This window comes from Rissa tridactyla, chromosome 7 (genome assembly GCF_028500815.1).
Source record: "Rissa tridactyla isolate bRisTri1 chromosome 7, bRisTri1.patW.cur.20221130, whole genome shotgun sequence".
NCBI classification, from domain to species: domain Eukaryota; kingdom Metazoa; phylum Chordata; class Aves; order Charadriiformes; family Laridae; genus Rissa; species Rissa tridactyla.
In genome coordinates this window covers 31,290,209-31,314,907 of record NC_071472.1, presented here as the reverse complement: position 1 = coordinate 31,314,907, position 24,699 = coordinate 31,290,209, and the positions used below count along the sequence as shown (strand labels likewise).

At 38.7% G+C, this 24,699-nt stretch overlaps 1 protein-coding gene across 1 annotated transcript; it reads right to left on the bottom strand.

Annotated features, from left to right (window-relative positions):
- Nucleotides 1-1,575: 1,575 nt before the first annotated feature.
- On the bottom strand, nt 1,576-22,996 carry ZDBF2 (zinc finger DBF-type containing 2). The gene is made up of 7 exons (XM_054209684.1): nt 22,942-22,996; nt 19,945-20,039; nt 18,917-18,968; nt 18,363-18,414; nt 17,634-17,739; nt 16,637-16,764; nt 1,576-11,071 (listed from the first exon to the last, which is right to left on the bottom strand). Exons 1-7 carry the CDS (start codon nt 22,994-22,996, stop codon nt 8,227-8,229), a joined length of 3,333 nt encoding a protein of 1,110 aa, XP_054065659.1. The 3' UTR covers nt 1,576-8,226.
- Between the last annotated feature and the right edge of the window lie 1,703 nt (nt 22,997-24,699).

The following is a 24,699-nucleotide window of genomic DNA, read 5'->3' as shown; positions in this document are numbered from 1 at the left end:
CTTGAAATATTAAAAGAAAAAGAACTAAGGAAAAATCTTCTGTTGAAAAAAAAAAAAACTTAACTCCTGTAGGATAAAAAGAAGGGAGGGTTAAGCCTTAGGAAGTTGGTTTAGGGGACTCATTTTTCCACAGAAGCCAGGTAAACCACAGAAAAATCAAAGCCCACGCAGGTCCTCATTGGCACAGCTGTTTGTCACAGCCACCTCCTCCTTTATGGGACGGGACAGGTTCCCGACTTGAAAATCTCCCCTGGCACAGCTGAGGAAGGGTTTCAGGGCCAGTTATTCCCCACAGCCCCCCCAGGCCACGCCAGCGCTTCCAAGGGATGCACAGCACAAGCAGTGGATCAGCCGCCGGAGGGCAAGCACTCTCCTCAGCGGTGAAAGGACAAGAGGTACCGAGCACAAATTGAAGTACAGGAAACTTCATTTAAACACAGAGATAAAAACCTTTTTAACTGGGTCAGATGCTGGAACAAGTTGCCCGGAGAGGCTGTGGAGCGTCCATGCTTGGAGATATTAAAAATCCCATGGGATGTGGCCCTGAGCAGCCTGCTCCAGCTGAGCCTGCTCCAAGCAGGGCGTTGGACTAGATGGTCTCCAGAGGTGCCCGCCAGTCCCAGCCCTCGCTGCTCTTGCGTTAGCTTAGAGGAGATGGTGGCAACACAAGGCTTGCCAAAATACAGCTGTCAGATTTTTGGCTTTTGCCCCCACACACACTAAAATGTGAGTCACTTATGGGAAGAATTGGTTGAAAATGGACTGTCAACCAATTTTTTTTTCTGTGAACTAAAAAAATTTGTTTTCCAACATACTCTAGAGTTAAATGAAATAAAGGGAAATAGAGGACTCGATACACTGGCAGCACTAGGGAGCTTGAAAAGGATGTGGTAGGCATAAAACAAGACCCAACGACTAGAGACAGACAGGAGTGGATGCTTGGCTCCCCTTTACAGCTTCCATGAAAAGGCAGAGATGTCCATGAAGGCATAGGCAATAATGACATAATTAAATAAAACTATACTAATGATACAGCCAAATGACACTCATCACACCCTACTCTGAGAAAATAAAGAGGGAGAAGTCTGCATTGCAGATGGATTCTTATTTTAAAATGGAAGGGTGTGAGGGAGAAAAAAAGAAATTTGCTAAGCACAGAAAAAATTAAAAGTCTCTGTAAAGCTGGAAATAAAAATACGTAAAACACAATTTCATTTTTGTGTTCTCTTTTAAGCTCTAAAAGGAAAAAATATTGTGCTTACCAATGCATTTCACAAAAGCCCTTGAACACTGACGTTTAAAATAAGAAGAATATAGAAGATAATTCTTGATAATACTGAACACTAAAGAGTTCTTTACATCCACAGAAAGTGCTGTATGAACATTAACTAATTAACTAATTGCGGTAGGTGAAAATATGCTGACGTTGACTCCAGTGTTATCCTGACCCCAGATTCAATCAAAACTACGGTGTGTTGGCAATAACTCAGGAAATTACAGTTTGCTAGAACAGTCTGGAAAATGAAAAGCGTTAAACACATTTGGAAATCCATAAAACATGTTACCAAAAAGTCAGTATGTTTATTTTTAATTGTATACAGATTGAGTCTAATGCCATTAAAAACAAAAGCACAAGTGTTTCCGTCATCATTTGGGCAACTGATTGATTAGTCATCATTAGATCAGAACATTAACAGAGCTCCTTTCAGTGTTTGAGAATTCTGCTGGTAGTCACATACCGCCTTACAATTTTTCTCTTTAGCCTTCTAAAAGAAGCAAGTGCACAGTCTTTGTTATAATAATTTTTCCCCTATTAGCAGTAGCTAAAAGGATCAAAACAAGCAGGAGTAAAGAGAAATATTATCTGTGTATTAAGCAAATACAAGTAATTTACCAGAAAAAAGAATGATGGAATCGGAGCTGAACCACCACAGGAAGTAGACGAATTTTGACAACTGTTTGCAAAGGTTCAGACAAAACAGAGATGAATACTAAAAAAAGAACCAAAACTGAATATCCATTAGTCTAGTTCCAACGTATACTACATCTTTAAGTCCTACTCCTCACCTCCCTCTTCATCTTAAACCTTCAGTGTAATAAAAAGCAAGTCCTGCACGTGCATTGCATCCACAAGGGATGCAATACGCATGCCGAGGACTACGCCTACCCCCTTCACCGTTAATTCTTGCAGCACAAACTCCAGCCCAGCAGACAGTGTCTCAACTCTCTGCATGAGCTCGCAAGGGTGCATTTTGATTCTGCAACTGGCATGTGCAATACTAATAATGACCAAGTAAGCTATAACCAACATTTTCAGTTGCACCAGTACCAACATTAACACAGTACGACGCAGCAAACAGGAAAAGCCGACCAGCTTTAGTACGCTAAAGTACATTTTTATTTCAGGGTGTGAGAGAGTTAAAAACCTGTTTATGAATGCTAGTATTTGGGAAGAACTGTTTTTCGGCTTTCCTTAAGGAAGGAACAGACAAAGAAAAACCATAGGTTTAGAATCGCTGTTAAATCACATAGGTTGTAATAATGATCTGTGTTCATGTGTTTCATCAAAAACGACACTTCTGCACTTCAAGAAAATCATTATGGCTTCCAGGACCACAGAAACACAATAATTCTGCACCTCAAACCACCGACTCCAATGAATCCAAAGGCAACTAAAACCACGCTGTTAATTTAATCTTAACTCTCAAATATTCCAACTTGAACTGGACCTCCACTGTCCTTGACACTCCATAAGGGTATCATTAATTGCCTATATTTCCCATGAAAGATGCAATTACCAGACTTAAAATTTGCTTTCAGTATCACGTTTGCAACTCCAAGTATAGATGGTTGAACGATGTGTCTTTAATGAATTATTATTTGACAGCACAGAAGTAACTTCATTCAGCCAACTACATAATACATAGCTATCTTCAAGTATGGATTAAAAAATGCAAAGCATGTCCTGAAATTTTATGACGCATTGAAGCCTTGGGAAACAATATGCCTATGCCTTTTAGCATTTAGCACATCTGTGTGCATCGCTCCTGCAAAAGATCACGTTGGTTACACTTGCAAACAGCAAATGACGACTAAATTTAAAGAACAAGGTGTTCTAACACAGGGTATTCTATTGGTCAAGATATTCTAGTATTCTGTTTACCAGACAGTCCCTTAAATGTATTTTTGCTCGCAGCTTTGAAGACAGTTCTGTGTGCATTGTAAGATCATAATCAGGGTTGATTTGGTCTATGATTACAGAGAAGCCAATCCATTTTGCATAAAGTAGAAAGCTGCTTAACATTATGATACTTCCAGCCACCTCCCTCGTTTATTAAGTGCACATTGTGAAAAAACTGTTCATGAGTAAGTTCTGCAAGGAACTGCTTGCCATGTGGTTGGTGCTTCTTGGTTTCCTGCTGCCAAAATACAATTAGGCATCTAAAATACATCCGCTTTTTCAATGCCATCCTAGGATATCACTGTTTCAGTTGCCACAGGATGGATGTATCTTGGCTTCACTGAAGTCAACAGAAGACTTCACTGGGTCAAAACATCATACAGTTGTGAACAGCTGTTTAATTTTCACCGTAATAGCTTATTCCATAGCATTCTGTGGTGTTCTTTCCACAACAAATTACAGCAAATAGTTTCAAGTTAAATTCCATGTCAAGAATAAAGAAACTACAAAAAGACAAATTCAGTCTTTATTTTATTAAAACAAGATTTGTTCTGCTGAAGGAATGAATAAATTCATAACTGCAAAACATAAACAAAGAACAAAACCTTTGCTTCTGGGCATGCTCAGACCTATGCTACTACAAACTTTTCTGGAAAAGATTATCAGGAATGCATAGCAGATAAAAATTCTGGGATTTTAATTGCATTAGCAAGTGAGATATATTTTACTTTTATCTGTCCCCAATTTCCAGAATAAGTATGAATTCAGATGACTCCCTTCTCAGGCAGAGTTCCCTAAGGGAAAGAGAAAGAGAAAGGGAGACAGCTAAAGAAATCAAGAATCATCATTTCGCACTACTCAGGGAAGTAAGTGGACTCCCAAGCACAGGAGCACATAGAGCAGCTTGTTCTCTGCACTTCAGATCAGGACACCATCCACTTCTGTCACCTGTCACCAATTTACTTCCAAACAGAATAGCCTGTCCTGTAATTTAGTTCTTCACGACGTAAAAAAAAAGATCCAAATGCACGACTGAGGAAAAACATGGAAACAATACATCTGAAATTAAATAAGCTGAAAATACAAAGAACATCCAACAACAGCATCGGACAAGTTTGTAGTATCACTGTATTCTTACAAAGTCACATTGTGACAAATGACCACAGACAGTAGAGACAGAGAAGCAGATAAAAAAATTACAGCATCAAGCAAGGGTATTGCAAAATACATTACCAATTACAAGAACATCAAAGCCACAAAAACACATATTCTCATTTGGGCACAAATTTAGCATGAAATTTAAACACAACTTCAGATTAAGTCATAGTCTCATTATAAATACAACTAAATACATCGTTTTATCTGAGTCGCAGAGAGGAGCACTTTCATACTACAATTACAAGAACATTGGATGCAAAGTTGTCAGAAAGAACGAGAAACCAAAGAATCCTATCAGAAAAGGAACTCAAGAACTGCTGGGTGCAAGTGTCAGACATGTAAAGTTTGGGGGACTTGCTAGTCTGTTTGGTTAGCACCTGGCACGCTGTGAGTCTGGGTCACACTCAAGGTTCACAACACAAGGAAATAATAAAAATCAAGCTGCTTAGAATTGAGATGGTTTTAAAAGGTGGAATGAGTAATTTGTGGGGGAAGAGATTTTTTTTAAATTATGAACTGTATAAAAAACTTAAGTATGAACTTGCAGAAGGTCAAAATTACATATGCATAGAAGAATAAATGATAACATTTTTCTCAACTATTATAAAATATCCTGCATCTAGCTGCTGCCAATTAATTTAAAAAGCATTACTTTATTCCTCTTTAATCCAGTTATCTTTTCTTGCTTCTCTAGATTAAGACCTGCAAACATACCCACAAACATCTTTGTCCACTAATGTTAAAAACAAATTAAAAAAAACCCATCCCATCCCAATCCAACCAAGCCTCCCATCAATTTCAGTGAGAAAGTATTTCAGCTCTCAAGTTTTCCACTGGTGTAGACTTCACAATCACGTTTTAAAGTTTCAGCCACGCTGCTAATGAAGCAACATGCTGTCCACTAATAGCAGCAGAATTTGTATTATTTATCTAATAGGAAAGTGTTTGACTAATTCCTCAAGACCCCAGAAAATTTCTCATTTCTCCTTCATGCACATGGTATTTTGAGCGTTTCTGCAGTTTTCTGTTTTGTACGCATCTTCATCAATTCTTTTACAAAGCAGTTTCTGCATTTACTTCTCCTACCACAATCTCCCCTTTCGCCTAGTAGTCATTGAGCATGCACAGAAGAGGTTTCTAAATAGTCAGAAGTGAGGTGTAGAATAACATCCCAGCTTACAGTAAATTTTATTTTGACATTGTCAACCACAGAAATGCTTCCAGACTTGTACCCCAAGTCTGATTTTTTAAAAAATTGTTACATTTCATACTTTTTCTTTTTTCAAATTCTTTTTTAAGGAAAATATATAGCTACTCACATTTTTATTTAAATATAATACATTTTTCCTTTTAAAAAACTCACCCTGACAAGGGGGCCCATTATTTACAAAAAAACAAAAACAAAAAAAACCCAAAACATTACAGGCTAAAAATATTAGTCGTTCTACAGTCAAGATATTTTTATTACTCAAGGTTTCAAGGAAAAATTGTGTGCTGGAGAAACACAAGCTTGCAATGAATGAGTATGGAGAACAGTATTTTTGGCTGTAAACAAATATGCACTAGTGATGTTAAAGTACAATGTGTATTAAATCTTATTCACACACAAAACAAATCATGCTCTTCATGTGTACAATATTGTGAAAAATAGGATGGAAGAAGTTAGATAGGAAAACATTCTTGTTTCATAAAAATATGTTAGAATGGGACTTATCTATAGAGTTAATTTAAAGCTTTGCTTTAAAACAAACTTTATTTAAAAATCTTCTTTTGCTTTATCTAAAAATTAGCCTTTCTATAAAAACCATTCCTTTAAAACTTTGCTTTAAAAAAATCAGTTTTATATTAGACAAAATATTAAATTATACAGGCACAATTAGTTAAGAGGGCTATAAGAACTCATATTATAACCCTTCCTTTTCCAGTGACTTGCAATACGGTCATAAGATTCTGTGTCTACTGACAACCATAGGAAAATTTATCCATAGAAATCAACTTTTACTTCAAAAATAAAATAAATTAAAAAAAATAACATCAAAAATCTGTCAGACCATATTTGACTTGCAAAGGAACTTAGTTTCCAGCTGGCTTAAGTACATGCACATCTTTTATTTATTCTGGGAAATATGCACATACATTAAAACAAAATCCCCAAAATATTTTTTGAACAAGTGGTTTATGATGACAGCTTTTATATTTCCTTCAGATACTGTATATTAAAATAAAACACTTCAAAGTCCACCTTTATCTCAATCCAAACCAGTGACCCTTGACACTTCAGAAAACGAATCAAGAATGATTTTGTTTTTTCACGGAAAAATGCACAGATATTACGTTCAATGGCAGAGAGCACAGGGTCTGGTCTTTTCTATGTCATTCTTGTGTTCTGAAGATGTATTGTACAACAACAGAATTTGCAAAGACCTTTAAAGATAGGTTATATAATAAACCAAATTGCAGATTTACAATCCAGAGCCCCAATTGTGATGATGTTTAACTATATGCTTAAATTAATACAAATGAACAATTAATCTTGGATTTTAAAGCACAGAAATGTCTGCAAGACTGGAGTTTATATTTCCTAAACACATTAAATAAGCTGTCATCATAATAACTACTAAATAAAAAAACACAAATGAAAAAAATAAAACAAACCAAAAAACACTGGTCTTTTTTGCCATAAAATAATAGTAGTTAGTGCATTCAGTGGCCAAACATGAATCACTATGGAATATAATTTTACTTCAACTAAATATTTTAAGCAGATATTTAAATATCCGTTTCAACAGATATTTGAAGTCTAGTACATTTAGATGGATGCTGCTTTAGGTTTATTTAAATATTTTACTGAAAGTTTAAAAAGAAAGTTTCAACTACAGTACATAAAAATGTAACCAACAGTACACCAAATTAAAATAAAAAAACCATACAATCTCAAATTTAAGGTTGAAATTCTAGAACAACTCACTGCTATTTGTTTGTATTATAACTTTTCCATCCCCCCACTAAGGAATGTGACCCTACAAATGTAATCAATAGGCTATTTAAAAAACAAACAAACAAACAAAAAAGAACCAACCCAAACCCTAAGGCTATATTTGTTTTGGAATTTGATATTTCACTTTAGTCACCACCGTTTGAACAGTGCCCTAGAGACATATTTCCTTACCAGCATCGTCCATTATTGCTTAATCAGAGCCCACAGTGACTTTTTATCCAAAATAACTGCTTTGGACATGGTTTCAGGAAAAAAGTCAATATAAAAACATGTACAATTATATTTCTTTTCAAGAAAGCACTGAATTGATCTGAATTGTATCATACTGTATTAGTTTTAATGCCACTCCATAGGCAAGTATATATTATGTGTTGAAGGAGGTGTGCATATACACAAACACAAAATACATACACAGAATTCAGCCCAGATTAATATTATCTTCATTTAATTTCTAGCACAACAATCGAGTCATTTTTTGCACTTTAGAGTTGTGTGGAAAAATAAGAATAGGCACAATTAATTAATACAGCTTCTAATTTACCTTATTATAGTGCACTATTACGCACTGATAATACCATAAAAACAATATGATACTATTCAAGCCCATTTTTCTAATGTACAGGTGAAGTCTGGTAACTAGGATTCTAAGTGCTTTTTAACTCAAATGCACAACTTCTGCAGCTTTACACAGTAGAACAGTGCAATATATTATGTCCCCATATTCCAGGAACAAGAGCTGAGTTTACAGATGTACTTGTTTCACATTAGCCTGGCTTTGTACTTTCTGCAGCTCTAGCACTTCAACTGCTTTGTCTATGACCTCCTTTTGTTCCCTTTTCCTCAATCTTCTTCCAGGTGCTGGCTATAAAAACATAAGTTCTTTTGGTAGCTAGCTCTCACCTGGTAGAACAAGACAGTTTCGAAGTAACGGTACAGCAGAATTTCTTCTAGAGGGTCGGTTCACAGTGCTAGGGTGACCCCGATCTCCACTTACTTCCCAGTTACTGACTTTGGAAGAAGCTCGCTCTGGCTTCTTGGGAAAAGATTCCGATGTCACCTTCTGCCTCTTTTCAGGAATCCCTGTGACAACTGTTGAGTTCAGAAAGGTCCTTTTTGGTTTCCTCCTCACCTTTAATTTTTTAGCATCAGGCTTTTCTTTCTTAAGGTGCTTTCCCACTGTAGTTTTCCTTGTCTGGCACCTATGGGTGGAGAAAACTGAAGATTTCTGGGCACGAGGACGAAGTTTCCTTCTCACCCCCTCTTTTTGCTGTTTTTTAGTTCTGGAAGTTTGCTTGCCTGCAGTTACTCTGTTTCCTCTCCTCCCAACCGTACATCTGACAGACATAGATCCTGCAGCCTTTCTAGAAAAAACTGGTTCTTTATTAGTGCCTTCTTTCCTCTTCCACATTGCCTTTGGATTCTCCCTCTCTAACCGCTCACTCCTGATGGAGGTTAGAGGAGTTTTGGTACCTCTACTGTTAAATGGAGTTAATCTACAATCTCCTTCTACCGCAGACTGGTGAGAGTTCAAAGGTGAAATGATCAAGTGTTTAAAAGAGCTCTCTGAGTGACCAGATACCAGACAATCTGTTCTTTCTGTGGAAGCAGAAGATCCATCTGCCTTTTGACTTGAGGCTGCATCATTCCCTTTACCTGGATCTGGCAGGAAAGATGCTGAAGATGAACTACAGAAGTCTGACCAATTGAGTGACTTTGATAGCGTGCTTTCTCTCTGTGCATCAGCTAGTTTCCTCATGTTTGCATCAAAGCTGAGACTTCTGAAAAGCTGTCGAACATGGGAGGGCTTTTTGGCCTTTTCTCCAACTGTACTCTTTGGAGGCGTTTTCAGAATTCTATTTGTCAGTGGGTCATAATACTTAAAAGAACACTGTTTGTATTTATACCTTACAGAGTCCTTGCTGTCTGTGGAGTTACGATTTTTCCTCATTTTGGGAATATCTATAGGTTTACCTTTACACTGTTTAATCTCTGGGCAGGAAAGAACATACACCACTGTCTTGGGCTGTACAGGACTCATAATCTTGCTATAAGACTCAGGAAGTTTAAGGGCACATAGTCTAGTTTTCATGTTTGGAGTTTTTTCATTCTCTGGCCACGCAATGCTTGCTTTCTGGTCAGCTGGATCAGATTCCCTTCTAGACATTTTTCTTTTTGCTACAGGGTAGTTCAATAGACTTGTTTGGGTGCCATGGCTGACTTTAACCACCTGGCATCTTGAAGCCAGGCGCCATGTCCTTTTCCTAGGCATTTTAAGAGTTTGTGGGTTGCATAGTGTATCTGAGGCTAAAGATGGGTTATCAAAACCAGAGCCACCACTTAAAGCATCGTTAAATTCTGGCAATGCTTTAACTGATGCACTTTCTGTTCTATTGCCCTCAACAATATTGTTCTTTTTTTCATCCTTCTGGATTTTTTTCTTCATTCTCTTCCCTGTACAGTTGGCTGAGGATTCACTGTCAAAGTAGCAGCGAAAACGACCTTCCCTGAAATCACGCACAAGTTCTTCAATTTTTATATCATCTTCATACATTATTTGAGACCATGTCTTTCCCACAAAAGAAGGAGGCACATGAGGCAGAGCTGGAAGAACTGGTTCTTCAGTATGAACTACAACATCCTGTTTTACTGCTTCTACTTGCTCTACTGACTCACTTTTTAAAACAGAAGAGAGCTGTGTTCCGTAGTCTTTATTTTGCAAACTTATTTGGACCTCTTTTAGGAATTCTATATCTTTTATAGCTGCCTTAGGTAAGTCTGTTCCTGCCTGAATAGGTGCATCACAGTCAAAACTCATTTCAGAACCCTCTAAATGAGTATGGTCCAGAAGTGATGAAAGAGTTAAACAGGGATTACCCTCCTCTTTGAAATAAATTTCTTCAGATGTAGTTCCATGGCAGTATTTCAAAATAACATCTTCAATAGTGTCATCCACTGAACTTTCATCACCTCTGTTCGTCTTCATGTTTTTGCATCTTGCTAGTTGTGGGGATGTCCCAAGACCTAGGGAGCTGCTGATACCCACAGTATCCCTGAGATGGAAATCAGACACCAAAGTTTCATCCTGAGTTCGTAAACCATCTCGTTTTGAGAGAGATTGACCTGAGGTAATATGTAAAGAATTGTTGTGGCTGTACATAGGATTCTGATGAGAAAATGAAGGGTGTTTTGGGTGAACCAGTGTTGAAGCAGGATTCAAGCATGGATTCATTAATACATCACTATTGCATACCATTTCTGTTTTATCACATCCACTATGCAGAATCGGATTTGATGCTGCCAAACTCATATCATTTTTTCCTGATTTAGGATTAACAGAAGAACTATGGATTAAACGACTGGCAGAAAAACGCTGAGGTACAGGGCTCATCACAGTTTTAAACTGGCCTTCATAGCTATGATTTGCAATTTGAGCATCTTTCAGGGTATCCCATTTCTCATTGCTACAAATGCCCATAGACTGCTGGGATATTCTTGTAACATGTTCCTGCCGTCTTTCTAGTTTCTGAATAAATGCTTGTGTTACAGAACTTTTCTTTGTGCTCTCACGAGACAGGCATGGAACGGAAGAGCATATTTCACCAATGGACTCCTGGTCTTTGCCGGAAATCTCCTGTTTGTCTTGGTTTCTCTTTTTCTCTGTCTCTTCCGTGGACAGACAAGCAATCCTAGCAGCCTCTGGAGTGACAGGGAGTGGCATGTCGTCATAGGTTGGTCTAAAGGGGAGGGCAAAAAAACACTTTATATAAATACTGTAAATATGCTTAAGATTTTTCAAACAATAGCTGTTTTTTTTAAAAAAAAAAAAAAAAAAAAGAGTAATTACCTAGAGTGCATCACACCTAATGAACAAACTCGTTACCAGCTCTGCTACTTTAGCAGAGATATTCCATTGTAAAAAATGGTGGAGGGGGAGGCAGGAATGTTCCACAAAGCTAAAGATAACAATTTGGGCATTAGTTAGTTACCCTCTTCATGCAACAATCCATTAAGAATGGCCAAATATACATTACGATCATTCTATAAATACAGCAAAGCAAGAAAAAGTAAAAATATTTCTTGTGTTTGAAGTTGTGAGCTTAGAAAGAGGTTATTTCACTGGTAAAACTATCACTCATTAATACTGAGCTTTTGTAGAGAAATGGAACATTATAATATGGCACAGTATAAAAATACCATTGAGTATAAATGCCCCTTTCCCTACAAAACGTGGCCGTCTGATAGGGACTCTGCACATGTCGTCAAGGAATTCCAGGCTTACTGTTTCTCACAGACATACTACAACTTCTGACTCACTTCTGTAAGAAGTCAAGTTATGATTGTTCAGCCTCACTGTGCCAACAGCAGATTTTTATATATTCTGCAACTGGCAGTTACATCTTTAGGACTGCCTTAAGTACAAGCATTTATGTCTTGCAGAATTAACAGAACAGACAGATATGGGCTATTTCTCATATGCAACACAAGAAACCACAAGGCTTCAATGCGTAACAGCTGGGCAAATCCAATTAAAATAATTTTTAAAAAAAATTAAAGAGAGAATGTGATGTTTCATTTGAAAGTTACAACCAGACCTTGCAAGACCCAAACAGATGCTTACTTTAATACATGACAGACAGCCATGCACCTCTTACGGTGCATTCATCTGCCAACAGAAGTATTGTGAATAGATTTTATTTTATTGGAGACTTTTATGCCACATCTGGTGGTATTAATATGCCCTCTGCAGAAATTAACTAGGAAGAAAGTTGTTTAGCAGTTGACCATGCAACAGCAAGAAGCCTTTGATGTCTGCAAAAACACTTTGATTGAGCATGCACAATTATACACTCCTAGGTAAGGACATCCTTTTGAATTATAAGTAATAATTCCAGACAGTATAGTCTCGTGGGGATTGTGGCAGATGACTGGGCCAAAAAACCAGAAAGAACCTGTAGGGTTTTGACCCAAGGCGTTACAAGGCTCCACTACATTTTACCCCAATGGAAAAACAAATTTTAGCTGTAATTTGGGCACTACAAGAAATTGAAAGAATCACAGGCCAAGACAGAGTGACTGTACACATACCCATACACATTCATGAGTAGATTACTGATGATTCCATTAGGGTCCATGCAGGGGTAGCTCAGGCAGCCACACAATGCAAAAGGAAACGTTATTTACGGCAACGATTTCTACCAGGAAAACCACACGTAATCACTCCACATGCCACTCTTCTAGGAACTGTATCATTTAATCATATGCCCACACTAGGGGAAAGTCTTCCCCTTGGAGATATCCCTACATCTCCTGTGGATGAGGCTCCCCCTTATGACGAGTTAATAAAAGAGCACAAAAAGATGCCTGGTTTACTGAGGGAAGTGCAACATGTATGGGAAGCTGGACAAAGACAATGGAGAACAATTGCATATGCTCCACTACCAGGAATTATATTATGGCAAACAGGTGTACAGGCATCTAGTCTGTGGGCTGAACTGATTGCAGCACCTTTTGCTACCCTGAAGGGAACTGACAATTGGGTTGTATTCAAAAGTCTCACGATGTGGTTACCCCACTGGGTGCAAGAAGGTTGGCATAAGATACCCTATATGGGGGGCAGATATATAGCAACAACTTTGGCAATATATACAAAGGTATCCCTTGAAAGTAAGGCATGTCTGAGCTCATCAAAAATAATTCACTTGAGTCACAAAGTAACAGGGAAGTAGGTAAGATGACTTTGCTGAAGTACATGCTCAAGCTATAAATGCATATATAGCTTGTGGACATCAATCAGCTTATACTGCACACGCACGAGAGATGATTGCTCACAATCAAACCCCTTTGCCATTACATGTTTATAAACATGCAAATAATTGTACTACTTGTATGCACCTACATTTAAGGGCATTATATAGGCCACAGGCAAACACAGTCAATGGGCTCTGAATAGCTGGCAGGTCGATCATATGGGGCCCCTGTCCCTGTCAAGGGGGTGCCAATAAGTATTCACTGCTGTGGATACAGTGCCAAGACTGTTTTTTGCTAAATCCACCAAATATGCTAATCAACATAACACAACTGAAGCACTAGAACAACTCATTCATCAATACGGACCTCCTGACCAAATACAAAGTGACCAAAGAACACACTTCAGGGGCCATAATTTCCAAGACTGGGCTCAAGGGCTAGGGATAGATTAGATATTCCACATTGCCTACTATCCCCAAGTTAATGGCTTGATTGAAAGAATGAATGAGATGCTGAAGGAACAACTGAAAAAACTAACCAGTACTAAAATTTTACAACATTGGAGTTCACATCTTACTAAAGCAGTTGTTTTGTTAAGCAGACAGAATATTCATAATCAAACACTCTATGACCATGTTATAACACCTACAGTACAAAACGTGGTGAGGACTGAAATTCTTCCAGATGGTACCTCTCACAAAATACTAACTACAGGCAAAATGGAATTGTTCACACCGACGGATTGCATGGTGGGACCACAACCTATTAGTCTAAATGCGAAGATTCATATAACAACCCCTGAGAATACCGTATGGTTATGTATCGCAACTACTCCTCTTATTTGTCATCCTCTGTTGATACCAGATTCTCAAGTTCTTGTATTTCAGCTATCTTTGATGAACACCTGTGCCTTATCTAGAGGAGATAGCATTAGAATGGTGTTACTGGAGTCACAAACCCAACATCGAATTGAAGTTCAATCTGAAAAAGCACAAGACGTAGTTCTCCAATCTGTCTGAGCAATTACCCCGTAACAGATTATCAAACTCAAAGTAGTATTAGCTGAAGGAGCCTGAGCAATGGCATATGTATTACTGGAAGGAGATGATACTCCTGTTTTCCTGCCCTATCACAGGCTGGCTTGTCGTGCTTTGTAGTCTTGTACTACAAGCACATGCCTTGGGTACTGTTCCACAAGATGAACATGTAAATACTTAGATTTGGTTAGCCTCTACTGTAACTAACTCATCTGCCTTTTATATTAAGGGAAGATTAACAGCTGCAGAACTTTTGACAATGTGTTCCATTGGCATGCCACGCCCAGTAGCTGAATTACAGAATTTTACTATGCTAAGTATATTTCGATAGTTTCTCATTGCAGTTTTTTCTGAGTAGGTAACAGCTGTGCACCAATGAACACTACCAAATTGATTCACAGTGGACTATTTCCTCCTTCAACACCATAAACGCTGCTTCCATTTCAAAAGCACATGTTGCTTCAACATAACTGATGAATCAGCCAGAGTAGAGGATGACACTCAACATCTCTAGGACTTAATGCATCGAATGAAACAATCTACTGATGGTGCCTGGCTGGCTGAGTGGTTTAATTCCCTGACAGGATGAATGGGACACCCGATTCAAAAAGTATGTTTATTCCTTTTTCTATATGTATTTATTACATACCTCTGTAAATTACCCTGCCCTACACCCCACGAGCCCAAATGGACACCTCCAGCTTTGCCAGCCCCAGCAGAAGTGGTCCCTTGAGCGAGGGGGTGGAATGCGGGGAAAATAACAGAAGATTGGCAAGGAAGATTGCAAACACGCTCAAGTGACTTGCAGCTGGTGTCAAAAAACACATATATCATACTAATTGTTGTTTAATCTTGTGTGCTTGACAAGTAGAACATCTGTGTTTAGATAGCATAGGACTGTAATAGACTCAGAGGCACCCTATCAAACATGCTTGAGATTCCTGCCCTGCTGTGGGAAAGATCAAAGCACAGTGGTAAACTACGCCTGCGTGAATCCCTGAAATCCAGGCAAAACCAGCAGGTTCAGTAACTCTCTAGCAAGGACCAAGCTACACAGGGCCTGCATTCCCACTTGTGTGCCACTTCGGAGATCCCCCGATTTGCAAGGTAACTAAAATATACTCTTTGCATTTCATCCATGGTTTTGTGATTGTTCCTGCATCCCGCCTGTGTCAGCTCACACAGCGACATTTTATTTTCAGTAATTTTTCAGAAAAGGATTGCAATATAAACCTAGTCACACTTTCTTTTCCATCTTGCTTTTCTTTCTACAAACTCTGCCTAGATTTGGGATTATCCTCCTCCTCCTCTCTCCAGATTTTTGTACATTATTTTTCTCATTCCATTCCTTCTTCCAACAATTTAGAGGAACATAGGTAGCTTGATTTTCCTCATTAGTTGGTTTCATTCAACAAAGAAATAACCTTGTATTAGTGACACCTCAAGAGAGGGCTTTTTTCATTTGGGTGTTGCCTTAAAGTGAGTCCTGTATTTTCTTTATGGCAAAAAATTGAGGATGTTCTTAATCTAGAAGAATTAAAATTATTTAAAATGGAAGGATTAATTCATTTATTTGTAGTGATGTGTACGTGCCCTTGGCTAATTTGTCATAGACATGCCTATTAGCTTGTTCTGTCACATCCTCATATTAATATGACTGCCTTCAGACAAAATACTCTTCTACTTGTTGTCAGATCTATAGCAGGGTTGTATATCAAGATACACTGTACTGGTTTTGGAGTGGGATTTTTGTCTGCCTTGCAGAACATAACAAACAAGGAATAAGATTTAACTGAGATTTAATTTTAACCATTCTATAGTTCTATGAATAGATTTCCCTTCATCTACAGAGAAAAACTTACACACTGACCCTCTTATCACTAGTAAGCATGCACACGATAATTAAAGAGAACACTTTTCAAAATCTGAGCATTAATGAATTGGCCAATTCATCTAAATATTAACTGAATGTGTGAACTACAAGGATAATGAAAAATTAATGTATAAACATTCACATGACTTTATCCAAAAACAACAAAACAAAATTATGAACTCTTTCAAAACATACCACAAAATATACTGCTAAATATACATATATATAAAGCCCAGAATTTTAAGAATTATAATTATATATATAAATATTTATAAATAAAGCCCAAATTATAAGAACTTGTAAATGCACGTCAGGGTGTATGGTCTGCCATTATACCCACTGACCCATATATTCCTTCTTTTTTCAGGTCTTCACATTTAATTGCTATCAATAGGGTTGTATCAAATCCTAAAGTAGTGAAACAAAGTTTAAAAGTGCAGAGACAACAGAAAAGCAATATACTCGGACAACGTTTATATAAATGCACTGCTTTCTAAATTGTCTTCAAAGCGTAGATTTCACCTCAAATGGAGAAAATTTACTGCTTAGTGGAACAGAAATAAGAACTTTTAACACATGCATTCTACCAACACATATCTAAAAAAAAAAAAAGAAAAAAGAAAAAGACAGCTGTATTATACCTGTTGTCATGGTATCTGTGGGGATGATGCTGTAAAACATCTTGCAGGAAACGCTCCATCAAGCTACTGGTACCCATACGATTCCTACAGTAAGTGGTAAAATGCCTGTGCTGGGAGCTGAAAATGTGCTGGTGAAAGATAAAACAGATGACTAGTGTAATAATACTATTAACACACTGGCCTGTTCCTAAAAATGACTTCCCAGGTTAAACATTACACTGATGCTATGAAAATGTTTAAATACAAAGAAAAATCTTCAGCCTTTTCTACTTCAAGGCCTTGATTCAATGCAATTTTTAAGCATGCTTACAGAGTCTCAAATAATACTAAAATGTATTGAAATACCCTTCCGAGTTGGAACTTAAATTAGCAGCTCTGACAGATGCTCACAAATCTCTTCTAACTAGTACAAATTCTCTCACAAATCTCACAGCTGCTCACGAATATCTTGTAACTACTACAAATACTCTAAATGTATCTATGAATGACTACTAAAATATTTTATAACTTCATATGAAAAAATATCCTGCAATTCACTTGAATTAAGGGGGATTTTCACAAGCATAAAAGACTAAATAGACTTCTACTTTCTAATTAAAAAAGTCTAAAACACAGGAGACTAACAGAGTTAAAGAACACAAAAGAAAATAGTTGATCAAACGTCCTCAGCCTTGATATCCAATTAACCCTGATACTTCACAATATACACAGATCTCAAGATTGAAGCCACAGAAATAAACCAAATGAATGCAATGCACAGCAGCGTACCACTTCAGAAAAGCAGACTGCAGTAGCCATGCCACACCACTAGCATCTTTTTAACAGGTAACAGATAAGAAAGGTATCTTCTTCTCAGTGCATACATTGTGCATTTCACAAATTGATTATTTTTCATTCAGTATTGGTTCTTCAGTGTACAGAGTGATATTTTATAAGCTGATAAAACCTTTGGGTACTCCTTGCTACCTGTTGCTGAATTATGCAGAAGCCTTCTCACCTGTTCCAGATTACTGTAGTGTACATGGCAACAGTTGCAGTATCCTTGTCTATTTTGCACAGTGGATACTCCAGGCCGAGGATCTTCTTGCCCTCTTGTGTGTAAACTGAAAGAAGCGGGTAATATTACCAAGCCGTATCAGTAAGAAAATGAGAAATGTTGGGTTGTTTAATTCACGTTCTTAACACAGAAATTCTAAACATCCATCTTACTATAGAGCTGAAACAAAATTGCAAGATAAAAGTTTCTATTTCAGAACGGTAATGGCAAATAGGACTACAAATTTTAAGGTAATCCCAAGCAATTTTCACTAAAGAAAATTTTTCTTAAACACACAACAAAGGATAAAAGGTTGAAGGCACAACAAACACAAATGCTAATTTCAGTTGGCTGAAACCTGGAGAGAACTGTCTTTCCAGAACAAGGCAGTCATCTTTTCATTCTTCCGGTTTTTAGTATTTTGAAATTAAAAAAAAATTAAAAAAATCGACCAAAGACAAAGAAATCTTGACACCCACACATTAGTTTTGGGCACTACAACATGGCATCCCCACAGATTTTAACAGTACGTGGGTAGAAGATAAAAAGGACTTCCATCATACACTTGGTGTATGTTGCATCACTGTCATCCATTACACAAGATAACACATAAGGTTGAAAAACAGATTCTTCCTGTTTTACTTTGTGTAAGCAGTAAGCTAGATGCCAATCAGATCATCACTAACTCACCTGCTATTGCTGTCCTGTTGTACAGAGCCTTCAACACCATGTCTTTCAATTCCTATAGAAAAAACAAAACACAATATCAAAGAGATGGAATAGAGCTTTACCTGCAATTAGTTACTTCTCTTACCATTTTAAAGGAAGATAAAAAGTTTAGTAAGTTCAAGAATGCATGTAGAGAAGGATCCTTTTGTCCTCAAAGTTCCTTTAAGAGCTTAATAAAATAAACTTTGCTCTTTCATGGTTGAGGGGAGTGGGAATTTTTCTACTGATTTTTCTGGGATCAAGACTAGGCAATCTACGTTTATACCGCTACATCCATGATCACTGAGATAAAACGTTCCACGTCTTAAACAGCTTATTACAGGACAAGAAAGTTACATCTACATGGAAACTCTGTAGATGACTCAGAAGTCACTTCTTCCATCTAAGTTCCATAACGAAATATAGGAAATCAAAGCATGCAATTGAAACTACAAGGTGAACTAATGCTTTTACTGTTAATTATTACATTAAAAAAAGAATAACTGCTACAAACCCCACTACTTTAAACTTCTCACCTTGTGCTGAAGAAGCAGAAGCTTCATCAGATGGTTTGATTCTGTCAAACATCTGTAAATAAAAGATAACATAACTAAGAATAAACAATAACACAAAAAAGACATAGTAAAGCCCATCCTCAAGTTGATCCTTCAATGAAAGCTCCAAGCTGTTCAGAAGCACTATATTCTTTCAGCTATAGACCAAGACTTGACTTAAATGAAGTTGCATTGCAAAAATAAATTTCTGCTTTACTAGGTTACCCTAAGTCCCAGTTTCAGCTGGGAAAGAGTTAATTTTCTTTCTAGTGATTGCTGTGAAAGGAATGTCAATAATACCCATTGGTTTTAGTTGTTGCTACATGATATTTACACTATTCAAGGACTTTTTTCAGCTACACATAGAAGTACAGACAGAACAGTGGAATGGCCAATGAAATATTCAATACCATAGACTTCATGCTCAGTATATAAATGGTGGTCGGCTGGGGGGTGGGAATCCACGATCACAGCTCAGGATGATGCCAAACCACCAGGCAGTGAGAGTGACCTGTGTCATTATTATTATTGTTATTTTTATTTCTACTGTTCTGTTATTGTTTCTATTAAACTGTCTTTATCTCAACCCATGATGTTTCTTTTCCTCCCTTTCCCCTCTTCCCCCACACCCTTCGGGGGGCTGGGGAGGCGGCGAGCAAGTGGCTGCATGCATCTAGCTGCCAACTGGGGTTAAACCACAACACCCTAATATTATATTTAGCAATGCATGGTAGCTTTGATAGAATGAGATAATTTCTGATCAAATTAATGAAGTAAAATATTATACTTATGAATACAGCTTAGACTCTGTTAGGTTATTAAGCAATAACCTTGTCAAATTAATTTAATTACTGAATTTCCTAAGTTGCCTTTACAATAAAGATGAAAGATGTATGCTAATTGTATGCAGTTACGTGCTTTAGGGTGCCCAAACACAAAGGACTTCCGAGTTTCACGCAGTCCTTTTACATTATAGAATGCAAGCATAAAATCAGCTTTCTGGTACAAACCTTAGAGTCATCAACCTTCTTCATCCACCAAAGCTGTCTCCAGATTATGTCGAACAGTAGGCCGTTTGCAGTGCAGGACACTTTTCTCATCCCATCTGGCAACAATGAAGTTAAAGAGCCTTTTAAAACAGAGTTAATAATGCATGTTTTCCATGCCCTAAGGCACATAAATTTTTCTGTACCACTTTGCAAACCTGTCAGTCAATATAATGAATAAATCTCTTTTTGAAGTCTGCAGTACATCCTTCTTTTTTGTTATGGAAGTTGTTTTGACAGTCTTTCCTACATAAATGTTAACCATTCCTTCTGGAATAACTTTGTTCCTTCTTTCTTCCTCATAGTCCCTATGTATTAAATATTGCTGTCATTTTGGATGCTAGCACTCATGAAATTAAGTATAATACTACAATAACAGAAAACAAATTCCTCAATATTAACCAAATTGAAATTAATCTATTTTGAGCATCATTCATCAACCTGCTCAGAAAAACAATGTTTTATTTTGCTTATGTTACATAAACTAGTTGCATATTGCAAGAATACATTAACTGGAAATTTCACAGTAGGTTGGATGTTCAAAGCATTTTATAAATTAATCATTATATACTCAATTAAGTATTATCATTAGCATTGCAGAGAGGAAAGCAGAAAGGCCACAATAATTTGCACAATCACTGTCAACAGCATCACAGTGGGAGTACAAAATCCTGTCTCAAAACTCAGGACTTCGCAATTCTTAGATCTGCTCATGACTTACCATTTATGTAATTGTGGGATCACAAACCTGAAAGTTTCAAATCAACCACTTCTACTTTTTAGCCTTTATGAACAGTTTTTTTCAAGACTCATTCCTTCCCTTTTCCTTTCCTGTTCTCATATATGTAGAAAAGATGCTCCTATATAAGACTACATACCATCAGGCTTGACAGATGTGTGGTTTGTTGTTTATTTCTTTAAACTTGTTTTGCTCTTTCCCTGACTATGCACTGCTCATTATAAAACAGCAGGGCTTTTACAGCAGTCATGGTCAGAAAGAATATCTTATTATCTCAACTAAAACCAAACCAAACCAAACCAAAACAAAACCAAAAAAACAACAAACCACCCAACCAAAACACCAGATTTGATAACATAAGATAAAGCTACAAACGTGGAGCATAGTAAGAGTGTAGCAACCACAGAGGAGCCTACCCCATTGACAGTACGGTCAGACAGTCAGCAGGGGACACCACAACCATTCATTCCCATCCACTGCCCCAAAACCAGATTTACAGCATCTCAATATATAAATATCTAGTTTCATCTCAGAGACATCACTACAGTTCATTACTTCCTTATTTGAAGGAATAATGGTGTTGCTCTACTGAGAGTTCACTCATCTGCAAGTACAGTTCTGTAAGTTACACCCCTAGACACAGATTTACGCACATTTAAACTGAGCTAGGAGTGTGGTAGCACAGGACTATGAAAATAACTACAATTAATTACGCCAGTCTGCATCTCCTTGACAACTTTCTACAGTTTGAGGAGATTCAATGGACAAGATTTTCTCACTGCAGGGGAGTCAGGTTAGGTAAAATTTGTAAAAGCCTGGCTATCGCTTAGTAACCAACAGAAAAACATCAGAGGAAGACCTTTCAGAGATACTTATGCACAAAGCTGACAAGAGAGGAAAACCTATTCTCTTTGTCCCAGTGTTTTATGAGAACATTAGCGCACAGGACAAAGAAAAAATCTGAACCCAAATTATATACAGCTTGCTTACCATATGAAGTCAAGCTCAAACCACAGGCTAGTAATGTAAAGGAAACCTGTTATGTAGATGCCTTATCTATGTTGCCAAAATCTGGACAGCCTAACTGTAATCCTTACTTTATCAAAACAGAAAGTACAGCTATAAATCCACAAAAGACTTTTCAGACATCGATGCAACGCCTGCAAAATTCTAACTTCGTTAGATACTTCCAACTGTAAGTATCTTAAACTATTGGATTAAAAAAGTAAATTATATCTGCACAAGCTTTAGTGTAAATATTTTACCACTGAAAAATCCTGTAAATTGTAACAAATATAAAAACAACTGGCTATGTACAGAACTGCTTGATTTGGTAAATTTCTAACCAGGCTACTTTAGCTGTCTCTAACACCAATGTTTCTTTTTGGTTTTATCAAATTACTCTGTGTACCGCAGCCAGAGGATGAAAAGCCTCAGACAATCCCACTTAACAAGAGAAATCTATAAGGAGGCAGCCAAAGGCATGAAATATACACATTAAAAAAATCTGGAGCGCATTCTGATAGTATATAAAACCTTCACAGGCATCAAAGAAACTCTCCAGAGAGCATCACTCTTGCACTGCAACCGGTAAAACACAAATAAAAAAGGGCAAAAAGGCCAATCAAAACTGCTCCTCAAAAAACACCTCACGAAAACTTCTACTGTCCCTTCACCTAAGAAGGTCTGCGCTGGGTAGACAGCGGGAAAACCCTCGCTTTAACAAAGTTATCTCTCTTCCAACAGCTTTAGCACAAATAGGGAGGCGGTAACTTATTTCAGGAACTGCTTTTGCCCCACGGCCGCACAGCACCAGCTCGGGCTCCGCGCCGGGTCCCGTCCCTGCTGCGTGTTCGCGGTCGCCGCCTCGCCCCGTCTCACCGCCCAGCCGCCACCACCGCCGGGGGAGGAGCCGCAGGCGGCTCCCAGGTCCCGCCAGTAGCCGAGGGAGGCAGAAGCTCGCTGTGTTTTGAGGGGGCGCCGCCGCGCACGACCGAGCGCCCGCCCCTGCCGCAGGGGCTACCGGCCGCGCAGGGAGGCTGAGGGGACCACCCACGCGCGTTAACGCCCGCGCGCGCAGGGGGTTGGCAGAGCGCCGCGCGGACCCCGCCCCTAACGGCCCCTCCCGCTCCCAGCCGGCCCCTTCCTCCGGCACGGCTCGGCAGGGCTCCGCGCATCCCCGCCGCTCCCGCCGCCCGGCTCCCTCCGCGGTGCTGTCTCACCTCCATCATTCCCCCGTGAGCTCTTCCGTGACAGGCCGGGGTCAAGGGACGCCATCCTCGGCTTCCTCCTCCGGGTCGGCGGGGGCGGGGCGGAGCGGAGGGTTGTGCTGGGGGAGGGGAGGGGGCTGCCGTTTCCCGCCCAGGCCTGAGGGGCCGTACCGCCGCTCCCGGCCCGCCTTCGGGCTCCCCCTTCGCCTCAGCCTCTTGCTCCGCCCGCTGGGGCTCCTACGCCCCTCTGCGCCCGCCGTGTGCTCGCTCTCGGTGGCCTCGGCCCTGTGAAGGGGGACAGGCGCCTCTGGGGGCGGCTGCCCGAGTAACGCGGGGGGCTGCCGGGCGCAGCCTGCCGCCCCTTGGGCGCGGGCGGTTCTCTTCTGTAGGTGTGCTAACGCAGCGTGAAGAGAGGCCGGAAAGCCTTGGTTTCTCCGGCCCAAGGCGCTGGAAACCTGCTCCAGCAAACCGGGGGGTTGCCTCTTTTTGCCAGTCAGTATTTTTCTGGTTTGGGAGATAGTGTCTTTAAATTAAAGTTTTATTTCAACAACTGTGATAGTTATTTTCTCCTTCAAAGCACAGTGTTGCTGCTTGAGAGCAGGCTTATACTTTTTTCGTTTTCTGACATTAAAAATAGCTTGCTTTTCATAGTGTACCTTGTTTAGATTTTATCAGAAAGTGAAAGGTGTTAGTTTGACTTTTTGACTGAGTTAATGCCAGATCTGTTTTTCTCAGAAGAAAGTTTAAGAATATGACCTTAGTTCAGGTTGTCTTTTGTTTTCAATTGTAGAGGGATTTTTTTAACATTATCTAATCTCCCGTGGGAAACCAGCTATTGCATATTTCTCTCGTGATGAAGCAGCAGGATTTTTTAAGCAATCCGGGCAGACACAAAGATAATCAACACCCTTATGTGTGAAGACAGGTGCAGATACAGACTTGGACTGTGCAATGGGGGAAGAAAAAAAAATCCTAAATGCACCATAATATGGAAACTTAAACCAAGGCTGCTGTGAAAAGATGGGGATGTGTGATTATGAGAGACCATAGCTTAGAAATGTCCACCCATGCTGAGCAAGTAACTGAACATAAATCTCAAATGGAAGAACAGCAGGAGAAGGCTTTTCTTTAGGAGAGGACTACCTTAATTGCTGTTGAATTCTTCTGTTATGTGCATAGATATGAATATGTTTTTATTGCCAAAAAATAAGTACTTAGTACCGAACTAAAGTTGCCGTGTAAAATATAGAACTTGGCAAAACTGGAACTCATTAAAAAAAACCAACCAAACAAAAAAAAAAAAACAGACATGAGAAGAATACAACTTTTTAGTTGTTTAGTTATGTATAGCATAACATTTCTGTCTTTTAAGGCTGTCTTTTTCTGTCTTTTAAGGCTGTCGGGATCCCCTAATCATTCTACACTCATTTTTCACCACACTTACTTTGTTGGAGATAACTGATAAGATGATGGCTTAGTTTGAGGCATCTTGACAGACGTAAGATTTCAATACAAGTATATTCAATACAATCAATCACTTTGGTAACATGTAAAAGACTTTTGAATTCAGTGTTGGACAAGCGAAAACCTAGTTTTAGATGGAATTTTATGGGTAGGAGTGGAGATTTGTAAGAAGGAGTCATAAAATTTTGCAGATGCGGTATTTCTGTGGAGGAGACTTACATGTGTGAAAGCTCAGGCATGTGCCCAAATTGTTGACGTCAGCAGAGATGCATTGTTTAAACATGTGTACTCCATTGGTGGCAAACA

Bases quoted from the DNA above. Each gene is read 5' to 3' on its own strand.
- ZDBF2 (XM_054209684.1), bottom strand. From the start codon at position 22,996: ATGGCGTCCCTTGACCCCGGCCTGTCACGGAAGAGCTCACGGGGGAAT. The intron at 18,969-19,944 runs GTTTGTACCAGA...TTTTATTTACAG, and splicing joins AGAAGGTTGATGACTCTAAG to ATGTTTGACAGAATCAAACC. The intron at 11,072-16,636 runs GTATAATACAGC...CCTCCCCTTTAG, and splicing joins CACAGATACCATGACAACAG to ACCAACCTATGACGACATGC.